The 15,627-nt window shown below is 40.1% G+C and overlaps 1 protein-coding gene across 1 annotated transcript in view; it reads right to left on the reverse strand.

The window, feature by feature from the left end:
* The window catches only part of RASGRF2 (Ras protein-specific guanine nucleotide-releasing factor 2), a 257,973-nt gene that overhangs the window by 127,534 nt on the left and 114,812 nt on the right, over positions 1-15,627 (reverse strand). Inside the window, exons 6-9 of the mRNA XM_008566610.1 lie at positions 10,751-10,830; positions 10,193-10,386; positions 4,555-4,664; positions 3,663-3,781 (exon numbers count right to left, since the gene is read on the reverse strand). Coding sequence (XP_008564832.1) covers positions 3,663-3,781; positions 4,555-4,664; positions 10,193-10,386; positions 10,751-10,830 — 503 coding nt within the window. The remainder of the gene's footprint in view (positions 1-3,662; positions 3,782-4,554; positions 4,665-10,192; positions 10,387-10,750; positions 10,831-15,627) is intronic.

The following is a 15,627-nucleotide window of genomic DNA, read 5'->3' on the forward strand; positions in this document are numbered from 1 at the left end:
ATTAAATTAGTAATTCCTCAGTATCAGACCATTGCTCTGGCCTGGTCCTTTGCATCCTAATAATAATAATTAGGGTCAACTTACAACAAAACTTCTGTCGTTTCAATCACTAAGTTCCCATGGAAAGGCATTCAAGATTGACTAATGCCCTTATTCTTAATTCTACTCAGTAGTGAAAAAAAAACGAAGAGCAATTTCTAGATTATTGGGTCAGGCATTTGAGAAGGTACAAGTATTTCTAGATACCATGTTACAATTTCATAGAACACTGGTACATTAAAAGCACATGATTTAGGCTCTGTGAATGATTAAGTTACCAGAGAGGTCCATGTCTCATTCTCAAAGCATTTTATTCTGTATTCAGTCAACTTTATTTAATTTTCCTGATTTACATTTCCACAAAGACAATGTTGATGATGCATAATGAGTTTTGAACAAAGTATTAATTTAGAGTGCCTTTATCTTCTAATAAATATTTATATATTTTTTATGTTATTGAAAATAGAAACTTATTCCAAAACTGGGACCTTGGTTTTCCAAGTTTATGTCATAACCTGTCTAAGTGCTTTTGTGAGCACTAGCTCATTTAATCTTCACAACAATCCTAAAAGATAGATACTACTATTAACTCCAATTTAAGGAGAGGAAACAGAGGCAGAGAGAGGTTAAGTAAAACTGTGCAATATCACACAGCAAAGAAGTACAGGAGACAAGACTTGACCTTCAGAGATGCAGTTATCCTGTCTTCCTATTATTGCCTCTGACACTTACACATTTATTCAGCAAACTTTTAATAGACTTTGAAAAATAAATGACAATATCAGATCATTGCTATGATATAGTCCTTTGCATCCTACTCAGCAGACTATCTAATAATTGGAATCCACTGACAACAATAATAATCCATTTCTGTTATTTCAATCACTAAATCCCCATCGAATAACATTCAAGAGTGACTGATGCCCTTATTCTGCGGAGACCTTTCAAATGACCTGAACAGTTTATTTTCTTGAGTTCTTAGAATAAAAATTCATATAAGGTTGAAATCACACGTGCACACTGAAATATGCCTCATATCATCAATAAAAGTAATAAACACAAATACTAGCACATCATTAGAGATAAATTGTAGTCCATCTCATAGAAATTAAAACCCCTCAGAATTTTAAAGAAAAATAATTTAAAAAACACATCAATGGGTCTTAAAGACTATTAAAGGTATTTAGTAAAAGTGATAATAGCAGCAACCAAAGCAAAACAATTCAAAATTTCCAAATTGGCTGTAATTGTATTGCTTTCTACTTTCAGATTAAAATATGATTTTTAGAAACCATTTTTATTGCATAATTCCTAAACAGACTAACCAAATCAAACATGTAGAAAGGTAAATCTTTATATCAATATCAATGCAATTATAACATCAGAAATACTAATAGGTCACAGAAGTGCCTTAAACATGTGGTACATAACGAGGGATAAATAACATATGGACATGAATCAAAGGGAGAAGTGGTTCATGGTTGTTTTTTCTCCAAGTGCAATGAAAAAAATATGACATTCAATATACTTGACTTTCCAGCATTTTTCATCATGGAGGATTTACAAACTCAGACCAAAACAGTCTAAGTTTTTAGAAATATATGAAATGTTTATAGGTAATAACACCTTTCAATCAAGAGTCTTTTCAGAAATTGTTTGCTACATATAGAAACTTTTGTTTCCATATAAACGTATTATAAAGCACAAGTCAGTCTTTTCAGAAATTGTTTGCTACATATAGAAACTTTTGTTTCCATATAAACGTATTATAAAGCCCAAGTCAGTTACTAGGCATTTTCAGTGAACTCCAGATACAAGAAAAACACGAAGTAAGACAACTTACAATCATAATTGCGATTCAACAAACAATTCACTTTAATTCAATGCCCATTTTTTAGGTATCTGTAATGGAAAGTATCATGCTAGACAAGGCGAGGCAGACAGAATTCACAAATGCTGCCCCTCAGCACTTACAATTGCTGGGAGAGACAGGCATGCAGACAAGTTCCTATGCACAAGAGGATGGAGTACATGTGCCAGGAGCAAAATGCCTTGGAAACAAAGAGGAAGGTAAATCTATTCTAACTGCAGAGAAGGGAAGAATAAGGAGGAAATGTTAAAAGCCTCCTTAGATGTATCTGATCTGAGCCTCGTAGGACAAGCAGACCTTCAATAGGCACGAAGGAGATGGATAAGGCATTCCCAATCCCCAGACTGCAGACAGCAGAGGTAAAGGCACAGAAGCAAGCAAGTGCTGGGCAAGCAACTGAGCCTCGTAGGACAAGCAGACCTTCAATAGGCACGAAGGAGATGGATAAGGCATTCCCAGTCCCCAGACTGCAGACAGCAGAGGTAAAGGCACAGAAGCAAGCAAGTGCTGGGCAAGCAGGAAGCCAATATGGGGACACAGTCCACGCAGAGGAATAGAGGGGGAATTATGAAGCCTGATGTTGTCAGTATTATATTCCACTATTACGTAAAGAAAAATGAATTTTTAAAGCCAAAAATGAGAAAAGGAATCATTTCCTAACATACACCCCAAACTAACATATGTGTGGTTTCTCTCCTTGTAAATAAATAATGGAAAATAGAACAGCATGTGTTAAACTTTTTAAGTATTCTGTGCAAAAATTAATGTGCACAGCACAAATAATGTCTTGTTTGATGAGGTTAAAAAAAAAGCTATTAAGCAGCACATTATGGTAGGTAACGGCAATGCAGTTATCTTCAAAGGATATTGGCACATTATAAACAGAGACTACTTTAACAATTAATTCGAGTTCCAAATGTATGTTCCACTCCCCACCAAATTCAAAATTATAAACGTGTGCAATATATTGTCCCAAATCAATCACATGAATCATCTCCCAAGAATATCCAAGCACTTAAAAATAACTTAGGATGTGGTTTGCTTCTTGCACTTTGGAATAAGAGCCAAGGAGGAATATGCACTGTCAGGCTGTGGCTTCTCCACGATTTCCAGCACAAGTATCTTCAGCTCTTCAAAAGCTTAATTTACTGGATGATGCCCCCAAAGGACACTCCATAAACATGAGAGCTTCATCATTTACCAAAACGTGGCAGGGGTCGATCAGGAGACATTTTATTTGGCAACTGGAGTTACCAGCTGATCAAATTACATCATGTGGGGCTGATCTACAAGTGCTGATGAAAAATGGGAACAAGAGGCAGCTGTTTTCACTTCGGACATTGTCCCCGGTCTTATGTGAAAGGGATTTGAGTAACGCAAGTTTCTCCTGGGCCTTGGCCTGGATTTCATCACCACCTGACACTGCCACTCCAATCGGCCAGACCGACCTGTCCTCCTTGGAGCTGTAGAGGATGTCTGGTCCACTGAGGAGGAGAGTCCAGTCAGAATGTAATTTACTGTCCCATTCGTGCTTTACTATTATTGTGCTGCTGTTTTTCATGGACCCTGAAAAGAAACAGCACAAGGGTGGGCCTCAGCCTCAGCCTGGGTCAAGGCAGGGGGCGTCCTGCAAGAATAGCACCAATCACACAGCTAAGCCAGGCCTGCTCCAGATGCTTCCCTCGGTCTGCCAGAGATAATGTGACAGTTGCACAGATCCCATAGGTCATGGGTGCAGTTAACAAGGACTTACCTTGGCGGATGAAAGTTTGACTGGTGTCCAGCAAAATGTCGCAACCCTCCACTATCATTCTTTCTATGGCGAGGTTTTTCCTTATGTTTTCAGTGTCGCTCACTTCATCGTGCATGACCCTACCAGACACAACACGGACAGGAGCACAGTAGAGAGGTTTGCTATTACCCTAGCAGGTAGGCAAAGAAGAGCTCCATCTGAGAAGCTCGGTTTTGAACTTGTATCAATTTAACTGGGGCTGTAGGGGAAGCAGACTGGACCTCCAGGCTTCAACAAGTCATGACCCAAACCAAGGTCAATGTGCTTGATGATTCTAAATGGTAAGTGGATCGGCGATCAATAAGTATCCTGGGAATGCTTGCTTTCAAATGGAGCAAGAAAGCACGTATTGTTTTATGGACAGCTCCCTTCATTGAAATTTGGATGTCATTTCTTGGAGGTGGAATAAATTAGCAACCTTTATCCTATATAAGCTGAAGGAGCACAGATGTAAATAAGTGCCTGTAACCATGAAAAGTCACTGAGAAATGCAAACTGTACATTCTCTAGCCTCTTGCTAAATATGAATACAAAAATGCATGTGAAAGCCATTTTTGTATTATGCTAAAAGAAATGTGAACATTTCCAAACTCGAACCAAAATACACTTAATCTCAGTTACATAAATTCACATGCTATGAAAACAGTTTCAAAGATTTTTTTTTTCTTGGTTAAAATGAACATGAATGATGATTCTATATCATCTCGAGAACTAGCATTTAACTTTAAGTAGAATCTGAGAAGCTGGATTTGTGTTTTGCTCCTTGTTCCTTGAAACATATATATTAGGTTTCCATAAGAGACTCACTTGCTGTGTTCCCATCCCAAGCCTTTGTTATAAGTTCTCTGCGTACCTGGACAGTTCCTCCAGCTTTGATTTAGCAAACTCCAGACTTTTCCTCTCCACATGCTCATGGGGTGTGTGAGCCAGGAGTTCATGCAGTGTAATAATATACCTGGGGATCTAGATGCAAAAAAAGGCTGACTTGAGCAAGAGGTGCGAGGGGTGACATGGGGACATTCTCTACATGCCATCATCACTTTGAGAAACTCATCTCTACTCTTACAGTTTTGATTGTTTTACAAATTTTTCTAAGAAATATATATAAAATGAACTATGCTTTAAACTTGACACACACCAGAAAAAGATTTCACCAAGAACACAAGAAAAGGTAGTAGTAAATGAAGCATTATGGCACAAAGAAACTATTGATAGTATCTTTCATTTTTTTACATAATCACACATATTTGAATCATAGTTTTTGAAAGCTGGTTCATAGGGATACAGAAACAGCTATTATCAAGACATCTAAGTCTGTATTTTAGATACATTTGTCCATTTACAAAATTTTTTAAAAATTGACAGTCATACTCTATGTTCTCTTTAAGAATTAAAACTTGGAAGAAGATACGTTCACCCTTAGTGCCCTCTGATCCCTTTTTTTTTTTTTCCTTTTTGTCTTTTTTTTTACTGACCGGTAACGGGATCGCAACACTCGGTGTCGCACCCATACTGGGGACCAGCAACGGGATCGCAACCCTCGGTGTTGTGCCCACACCGCGCTCAGCCAGTGAGCAGGAACCAGTCTCCACATGGGATCCGAACCCTTGGCGCGAGCGCCGCCGCGCTCCCAAGCAGCACATTCTCCAGTGCGCCACCAGGCCGGCCCCCTCTGATCCTATTTTATCTCAATTCATTCCCTAGCTATAAAAAGTATGGTTTAATTAGTTTACTTATTTGTACTTTTGTTTATGAACAAACTATCAGAATTCTATCAAAGGCAGAAAGTCCACTAACCATATGAAGGCCATATGAAGGCCATAGTAGAGATTTAGCCCAAGTTATAGTGATTTAACATACTTATTTTTTTGCTGGCTTATAACATAGAGATTTTTATCTTTTTTTTTTTTTTTTGGTGGCTAGCTGGTACAGGGATCCAAACCCTAGACCTTGGTGTTATAACACCATGCTATAGCCAACTGACTGAGATAACCAGCCAGCCCCACAGAGATTTTTAAAAAGTAAGGACTGTGGATTTAATTTAAACAATAACATGTTGAACAACAGCTGCCATAACACTTCCACTGTGGGTCAGACCAGGTGCTCTAGGTTTTGCACATGCGTCCAGTCCTCCAGCAACATAAGCTTACTTCTCCGTCTTACAGATAAGGAAGTAAAGTGTGAAGAGGTTTGATGACTTGCCCAACAACTTCCACTGTGGGTCAGACCAGGTGCTCTAGGTTTTGCACATGCGTCCAGTCCTCCAGCAATATAAGCTTACTTCTCCGTCTTACAGATAAGGAAGTAAAGTGTGAAGAGGTTTGATGACTTGCCCAACGTGACCTCACAGTAAATGGCAGAGCCAGCTATGAGCCTGGCTCTGACCCGTGCACTACCTGCCTCGCCTAAGAGCCAATCCCAGGGGGTCTCTTTTGCAGGGGGGTGGGGCAGGTTCTGACTCAGCACTAGAAAGGAACTTTGAGAATGAAGGAAGTAAAACAGCTTGCCAAGCCCTGCGTGTATCTCATTGCATCTGTCCTGAGGGGTTGGCAGCTCTGTCTGTGGATCTGCCTCTGCTCTCATGTGGGTGGTGGTCTTCACAGAGCTGTTTACTAATATTTATTGAATGCCGGCATTTATGCACTATGCACGGACAGCAACCACCATCAGCACAGACATCGAACTGCAGCTCATGCTCTAGGATCACATGCTAGGGAACATAACCAAGTCAAGGTTTCAGGAAGCACAGATAGACCCCTTAGTCATAGGAGGGTGGGACAAGGGAGACCCCTCCCTCTGTAGGATATATGGAGGAAGCTTTCTGCCTCTTCATCCCATAGCCTTCACTAAAACAGTCTTTAGGGCTGTTCCACTTGGTGAAGTCTCATGGGATAAACGTGCTTTCAAATAACCCTTTTGTTGGCACAATCCCATGACCAATGAAAGTTTGCTTCTAAGTCAGTAGTTCCACAAGAAAATCAAGGCATCAACAGCTCATGTACTCAATTTTCCACAACAAAGGTGGCAGGAGTGGGAGAGCCTGACTACTTCTAATGCACTGAAAACCCATGAAACTAAGCTTAGTCAATAGCTTCATGATCCTCCTCCATTAATTAAATCTATTTTAAAGAGCTAAGATTCAAGTAGGTAGATTTTAATTCAGTAACTGGCCCTTTCCACTTTCTGGCAGGAGAACAAACAAGTGCTAAAAACTGCCAAACAGCAGGCAAAGGAAGTCCTGCAGAGAAGTGGATGGCCCTCTGAAGAGCTCAACTGTACACTCAAGAGCTGATCATGAATCTGTTCTCAAAAAACCAAGAATCATAGTAACTTTTAAATGAATCATTCTGCTTTCAACTACGGAACAAATACTTATCACCTTATAGACATTAATTAGCTGGCTCTCCAATTACAGTAAATAGCAGGATAGAGCAGCAAGTGGCTCGTTTCTGGAGAACATCTAACAGCTCTGTTCTTGCCAGGAGCAGAATGGGCTTACCTGTGGACTTTTAACATGTACATATCCACACGAATAGATGAGCAGCTGAAGCCAACTGAAATAGAACCAGCCAAGCCACTGGCTTTGCTAAATAAAAATTATGTTAATGACTACATTTATTTTCCATAACAAATTTCTTGGTAAGACTTGGACTTACTGGTCTGATAGTTCAATTGGGGATAATTTCACTGTACCTTCTAAATACTACAATTCTTTCATGATTCCACAGTACAACACAGCTCAATAACAGCAGCAATTGACTTACGCAACAAAGGGCGCAGAAGGAGGCAGAATACAATCACCTTCTCTCTTCTGCACATACACAGGCTAAAAGTTTCCAATCACCTCTCCTCCTCCCTTTGCCCCTGCACCAACCTCTGCCCCCATATCTAGGCTTAAGAAGAAGTTTGGGTCAGAGGCCCCTTGGTAGTATGAACTAGGGTCACCTCTTCCATTGCTGCTCTACAGCTGAAAAAGTGCAGTGCCCTGGCCTCATGGTGAGGTGGTCAGCCCTACACAGGAGCGGGGCGGAAGTGTGGAGGTACCACTGCTGATACAGTGTACGCAGAGGGAGTAGATACAGCCCAGACGTTCTCCGGGAGAAACTGCCTTCGTGACTACTTCACATCATTAATGAAAGGGCCACAAGGGAGTAAGAAGGATAGGATAAACCTAGTAAGAAAAAGCCTCCAAGCTTCTAGAAAGGGCAATTTCCCCCCATATGCTTCAAATGCTTACTCCTAGAGAAAACGCCAAGTGAAGACAACAGAGGAGAAACACCAAAGAGCACAAGGCCTCTGGGCAGCAAACTTTAATGATTTCTCATCTTGGTCTATTCAAAATAGTCATGGCAAAGCAAATGAAGACAACTTAGTACTCTCAGTTTGCTCATTTCTTGCAGTTGGACCAATTCTGGCTAAATTCTTTAAGTGTGAGGCTTCTCCCATAACAACAGTTCTCACAAACTGGTTGCCCTGGTCTGGAGGAAGCCAGGGAACTTCAACAGTTGACCCTCCAACTCAGCTCTAGGGTTGAAGTTACCACAGGCTTGGGGGGGAGGGCCCTAGACTAACACCAGGCTCCTTACAACAAACACCACATTAGTCACCCAACCCAAACGGTCACACCGGGCTAATCCCCCTGGGATCAGAGTCAGAGCTAGAGCGTTTGGAGATAATTAAAACTCAACTGTCACAATTTAGAGATTAAAAAATGGAGATTTAGATTAGTTCAATTATTCTCCCCAATGCTATGACTGAAGGGGGAGTGAGACATCAGGTCTCCTAAAGATTCCCAGAATCTCCTAAAGATTCTAACGTTATGGGAATTCCTTGGGGTCAATCAAAATGCTTAGTCATTGCTATGGGGCTTAAACTTCAGGGGATGCGGAGGGTGGGGGAGAAGGTTGGTGGATAATATCCCAGTATTTTTAAGAAATCCAAAGACCTTCCAAGACCCTACATTCAGTTGCATTTAGACACCTCATTTGCAGTCCAAGTGCAGTTCTCACATTTAAAACATCAAGAGAATCAAACCAAGAGTGAATTAAGTAGCACTTGGAAACACCTTAGCAGGCTGTCCAAAAGGGAGCTAGTCTCTCTCTGAATGTTCTGTGTGTCCTTCACAGCTCTACCTTTGTAGAGTCACCTAACTTGAGACTGCTGAACAGATACAATCTGGGGTATTAAATCATAAGCTAGAGGTAATTGCCAAAAATTTAAATAAAATCTCAAAAGAACTTTACAATATATAAAATATATTAGTTACACTGTGAATAAAATCTTAAATTTCAAGTATGTATGTAGCAAAAAAAAGTTTGAAAATTTTTTTGTGGAATATTTCCTCAGAGAGGCAAAGAGTTCAAACAATTCAGTTCCATGGAAAAAACAATAACATTATAAAGTTACACTATACTTAAGTGGTTTCAAATGCATCCTTTTGGTTTTTAAAAATCTTACTAAACTTCTACAGTGACTTCCAGTATTTCGAGCAGTGCTGACAAACTTTAAGACAAACAATTATGAACCACAGCCACATTTTTTTCTGAGGCTACAAAATGATTAGCTGGGGTCAGAGAAGCCTGTTCAGGAGGACAAAGGGCTCCACAGCTCCACAGTAACCATAACACACATGATTATCAGAATTGGTTTACCACATGACAATTTGGAGGCCTGGCCAGAAGCCCCATAAATTCCACAACGGGAACACTCGATGCCTTTCCAAAAGAACAGATTTGACACTTTTCAAAAGAACAGGAGATCTGATACACATTTTGGCTTCTGTGGTTCTCACTACACAGCTCTTAATGGTAAAGCCCTAGATGCTGGAAAGAATGCACTTGATCCCTTGGGTTGCTCTAGTCCCAAAAAAGTGAACATCAGGACAAGGCCCAGCCTCATTGTGGCAACTTCACTATGTGCCAAGAGTCCCCAGGTCCAGCCAGTGCCTTCTGATTCCTAAGTCTCCACAGCCTTTGTGACTAGGGAGGTTTTCCTTTTGTTCTCCAGAGCTCCAGCCAAGGGAAACTTAACAGCAATCATGACAGGGCAGGAGGATGGAATGGAAAACAGAGCTTCCCGGCAGTCACTGCAGACCCCAAGAACCTTTTATGCAACCAGCATAAACTGGAACATTTGCACAGAATCCTATTTCTGTAAACCTGATAATATTTTTAAACATGCTGGAGGAGGAGACTCTCTGAAAGAGGGCTGTGTGGAATCTTTCTGTAAGGAGAAAATTGTGCTGATTTTCAAAAAAATCATTCCAGAATCATTTTCTTCAAAATGTCCGGTTTTCTTACATAGACTAGACCAAGAGAGAATGTGTGGCATAATATTTGTTTATCTCAGGGTCAAGTTCAAGAAAACTACAGATGATGCACCTGTGCCACAGTCCCTCACAGGGCATACTCACACATCTCATTCTGGTCACAGTAGGTATCAGTGACATTGAGCTGGAACCAATGACATAAAATGCACCCCAAGTGACTTACCTGAAACATTGGATAAGTCAAGAATGTTTCCAGCATCCTTCCCTCACAGGCAGGGTTGGCTTCATACTGTTTTAAGAGTTTGTCAAAATCTCTGTTTTGCTTACAATTGGCAAGAACTTGGAGGCTGTACTGGTGATTACGCACAAATTCTTGATAAATGTTCAGCATGGGAAGCAAAATATCAAACAGATCAGCTGGAAAAAAGAAGTAGGCATGGCTGTGGACCTTGGTGCTTGAACAATTATCTACACATAATGGGAATAGCAAAGAGTGGCTCCCAGCACCAGGTGTCACATTCACATGGGCCCTGGTCCTGATGCCTGAACTTGACTCCAGCCCCACATGAACTATGACAGGCCAAGGGAAAGAGTCAAAACAAAACTGCTGAGACAGAGCCCAAAGAACTCAAAGGGCTATGAAACAGATTCCCTGTGGCTGAGGAGGCTCACAGGTCAACAGGGAAATCCAGAGAGCTTAGGCTGAATAATGTAGAAGTTATTTTACTCTAATTGAAGCCATTCTAAGATAAAATCTTAAGTCTTCCAAGAATTCACTTACCTAAAATTAAAGTAGGCCAGTTTGCAATCCTTGCCTTTAGTCCTTGATGAAATATTTCATGAAGAAACATGATTGTTTCACTATAGAAAATGAAAAAATAATGTAATTTAGTCACTGTAAAGTATTTATTTTGTTAAAGAAGTCTACTGAGTCTTCAAAACCTTAATATATATGTGATACACATGTCTCTTAGGGCTTCCAAAGTGTATACTCGCACACAGATTATACTAGCCATCTTAAAACAATTCAGACAACCTCAAAAACCCAAAGAAAACTCTGGTAAGCTTCACATATTGGAGGACAGGAAGCACCAAATCATTGTCATATAACCCTCTTTATCAATTTATAAGTGAGATTTCTGCTGTTAGAATGCAGCACTTCAACTGATAATCTGAAAATTAAAGGTATGGTCCTTTCTCTTTTCCTATTTGATTCTAGATAACTCAGGGAAAGGTCTCTCTTCCACTAAAATGAATTTTGACAGAAGGAGAGAGGGGGAAAAAATCTATACCAAAAATTTTGACAGAACTCTATAAAAGCCATTCCTAAGATACTCAAGACAGAATGTGAAAGAATCCTCTGGAAAGAGTGCAGCCTACACAGAGATACTAAAATGAGGACTATGCATAAATTATGGATCTAAATTCCCAAAAGGGACAAAAAGGGTAGTTAGCAAAGTCAGAATTATTTTGCTTTCTCTTCATTAAAATTAACCTACAGCAATGAGACTTTGAAGCCTTTTCTGAACTAACACATTCACACAATCAGAACTATCCATATCAGTGAGATACCTTTCTTTGTTATAAGTCAAATTCCATTATAATAAACATCAAGGAGAAGTCATTACTATTTCCAAATGGGGCATGAAGTAAAATGTATGCTGCTTGAAGAGTGAAATTTGATTTTGTTTTATAGAACTTTTAACTAAGTCGTGTTTGTTGTTCAAGGATTTCAACCAAATCTAGTTCGGTAGGTATTATAGATTAATCTTTCAATCTGCATTCCATCCTTCTTCTAGGAGGTGAGGATGAAGAGCTAAAACTACATTTCTGGACTCCCTTGCAGCTACAGTTCTGGACATAAATTCAGTTCGACCAATAGATGCACTTGGTAAGACGTGGAAGGCAGGAGTAGAGCCCATCTTTCTGTTGCTGAAAGTCAATCATTAGAATGTGAATTAAGTTTTAGGGGCAATTCAGCACCCAGCCTCAGTGTTCTGGTTTCTAGGGACTGGCTTCATGGGCCTGAGAGGCAGCTGTGGCAGCAGCAGCAGTGGCAGTAGTTTCCTAACCTCTGGATCACATTTATGGTGCTGTGCACCTAAACTCAGCAGTCCAGGGACAGCTCCCTGATTTTACTCCTTCAGCCCTTTCAACAGATTCTGTAGGCAGCAAATTCTCTCCACTCAGAAAGGAATTTCTCTGTCCTGCACTGAAAACTAATTGATATATCTACCTGTGTATTTTCATACCTAGATGGTTAGAAAACAGATGAAGCAATTCTTTATATAAGTAGATAGACATCACATGTTGTATACATGTATTGAAACATAACTCTGTGCCCCATAAATATGTGCAATTATCTTGTGTCAATTTAAAAATAATAATAATAATAATAATAAATAATCATCAGGGAAAGAGGAATGGGTAAAGGGTCATGAAAATCAACTATAATGTATATTGAGAAGTCAAAATAAAAAAAACTAAAAAATTTTTAAAATTAAAAATAGGTAGATTACTTTTTCTTAAGTATAAAATCCTGTGTTGAAACAAAAATAATTGACCTGCCTACAGCTTCAATTTTAAAGACAAAGAAAGGGAATCTAGTTAAACAATAATGACAACAAACACCCTTAAACCTCACCTTTAAAAACATACTTCTTCACACCTTCATCTAGGACCAGATGTGGTAAACCTAGTCTGTGTGAAGAGCTTACAGCCTCACCTTCCAAAAGGAGGCACAACATCTTGACTCTGAATTTAAGCAATATGACAAATCTGGCCTTTAATGTTTCAGATCAAGCAATTCAATGGAAGCAAATCGCCAGAAACAACCTGAAACCAACATGTGGCTCTGCTGGTATCACTGTCAGAGAATACAGTTCACAAACCCATTACTGCCATCAAAATAGTCAAAATTGTACATCTGGTGACTAACATATCACCAAAGTGCTAGCTGTATTGCCTGGGGATCAAGAGCTACCCCTCAGGATGTCTCACACATTGAGTAGAGCCATTGCCATACAATGTGGAGAAATCTCCCTACTTCCTCTCAACGAAAAAGCCTAGCTTTTAATCTCATGGTATCAGACTATCCATCCATCACTCTTCCTTTTGTCAGTCATCTACAGACCCCTAGTCACTCTTCTTAACCCCAGTCAACACTCTAGTAGACCTTGTAGATTGTGCTCTAAAACCTTGTCATTGTCATTAACTGCATCCCTTCCCCTGTCTCAGTTTCAAGCACACCATTCTCTGACCGACCACCTCCTAATCTTTCAGTTCACTACCTTTAGAAACTTGACTCCAAAAATCCTTTCACACCAGCACCTAATTCCACTGAGCCTACCACCTTTTCATTGACCCAAACCCCCTCACACCAGCATTTCCTGCTGCATAGTTTAGATTCCATGACTTATTGTTATATCTTCCTTGCATACAACTTTAACTCCCTTATTCTTTTCCCACGTTATTGTATTAGCCACACACAACACAATCCTGGTTAAGCCAACTCTCCACCCACTCTGCACCTGCATCCAAGCAGCTAAAAGCGGCTAAAGAAAAAACATGCCACCATCCTGACTGGTCTCACTGTAAGGTCATGAGCTCTAAGTTAATAAGCTAGCATGGGCTCTTAGTGCTGCTCAGCAATTATACATTTCCCTAATCCATTGACTCCCCTGCTCTACTCGATCTCTATTTCACACATTCTGTCTTATTCAGCTCAGACACTTCCTCTCCATCCACACTGTCAGCTGTTGTCCCTTCACTGTGCACACTTCCATCTAATGCCAATCTCTTGACTCATGCTCCACGTGCTACTCACTTTTGCCTATGCAAGTTTACTGCTCCAGCAATTCTCCCCTCTCTGCCCTACACATCAATTATTTTTCTTTCTTTATTTACCTCTAGGCACCACCTTGTTTCTCTGCTGTTCTTTACAGCAACCCTCCTTGAAAGAGTTTTCTATACCCACGCTCTCCAATTTCTATCCTCTCCCCCATTCTTTCCTGGTCCCCCTCCAGGCAGGATTTGGTCCCTCATCAAAGTTACCAATAAGCTCCAAGTTGTTGAAACCATGGCCAATTGTCATTTATTGTTTTACTTGACCTTTTTGACGTAGTCGTTCATTCTCTCTTGCCTTAGTTTCCAGGACAGCTCACTCTTCTGGTTTTCAATCTACAACTTGAACTGATACTCTTCATCCTTCTTTGCTGGCTCCTCTTCATCTTCCTAACTTCTAAATGTTGAAATATGCCAGGGCTTAATACTTGTTCCTCTTTTCTTATCCCTATGTACTCACTCCCTTGATAATCTCATTCCAACTAGCAGCCATACTATCCATATGCTATTGGACTCCCAAATTTAGATCTCCAGCCCAGAACCTTCCCCTGAACTCAAGACTAATATCCAATCCCTGCTCACTTGATGTCTCCACTTGGGTGGCTAATAGCATCTCCTCTCAACAGATCTAAGACAAAATTCTTCATCTTTCCTCCTAAACCTGTTCTTGCCTCAGTCTTCACCACTTAGTAATTAGCAACACTGTCCTTCTAGTCATTCAGGCCAAAAACATTGGAATCTTACCTTTTTGCTTTCTCTCAAAACCCACATGAACAAATCCCACTGGCTCTACCTTAAAAATACACCCAGAATACAACTATTTATCACTGCCTCTATCATCATCATCTCTTGCTTGGATTATAGAAAGAGTCACCCACAGGCCTTTCATTTCTCACCTGGTTTATAGTCACCAAACTAATCTCTCTCAGTTTATTCTCAAAAGAGAAGCCAGAGTGAGCCTTTCAAAACGTAAGTCATATCATGCCACTTCTCTGCTCAAAACTCTACCCATATCTCCCCATCTCATTTAGACCAAAGCCCTCAAGCTGGCATGCCAGTCATGCTCCAGCCTCTCGCCTTTGCACTGGCAGTCCCCTCTGCCTACATCACCCTTCCCCCAGGAAGCCACATAGCTTGTGTCTGCACCAACTTCAAGTCTTTGCTCAAATGTTAACTTCTCTTTGAAACTTTCCTGAAGACTGGCTATATAAAAAAAACTATGATAGATTCACAGACTCTAATAACATGTGGTGATTTAAAAAGAAAAAAAAAAAAAAAAGAATGCTCTTTAGTTATCGATATGGAAAGATCTCCAGGACATATTGTTAAGTGAAAAACTCAAGCATATGTGAAAGTGCATCACCTTTTGTGTAAGAAGAGGGGAAATAAGACTCTATTTGCTTAGAAATAAATGAGAAACACTGGAGGACTGTACAAGAAACTAATAAAATGGTTATGTATGGAAAGAATGGGGTGAACAGAGACAGGGTGAGAGAACAACTTCTAACCGGTATTTGATGTTTCCATGGTATTTTGACTTTTGAACCATGTGAGTGTATTATCCACTCAAAAATCAATAAATAGCTAAAATTTTAAGTAAAACACCCAAGTACTCCAGAAAAGCAGCCCCTTTCCCCCTTCCCTTCTTTATTTTTCTCCACAGGACTGATCACCATATAATACACACATACATATTATAGTGGATTGAACTATGTCCCCCCAAAACCCCCTGAAGCTTGAATTGTGTCCCCCAAGTTTTAGGTATTAGAAACCTGTCCCCCACTGTGACTGTTAAAAGGGCAGGAAATCCTATTA

This window comes from Galeopterus variegatus, unplaced genomic scaffold (assembly GCF_000696425.1).
Source record: "Galeopterus variegatus unplaced genomic scaffold, G_variegatus-3.0.2 Scaffold254, whole genome shotgun sequence".
In the NCBI taxonomy this organism is placed as follows: domain Eukaryota; kingdom Metazoa; phylum Chordata; class Mammalia; order Dermoptera; family Cynocephalidae; genus Galeopterus; species Galeopterus variegatus.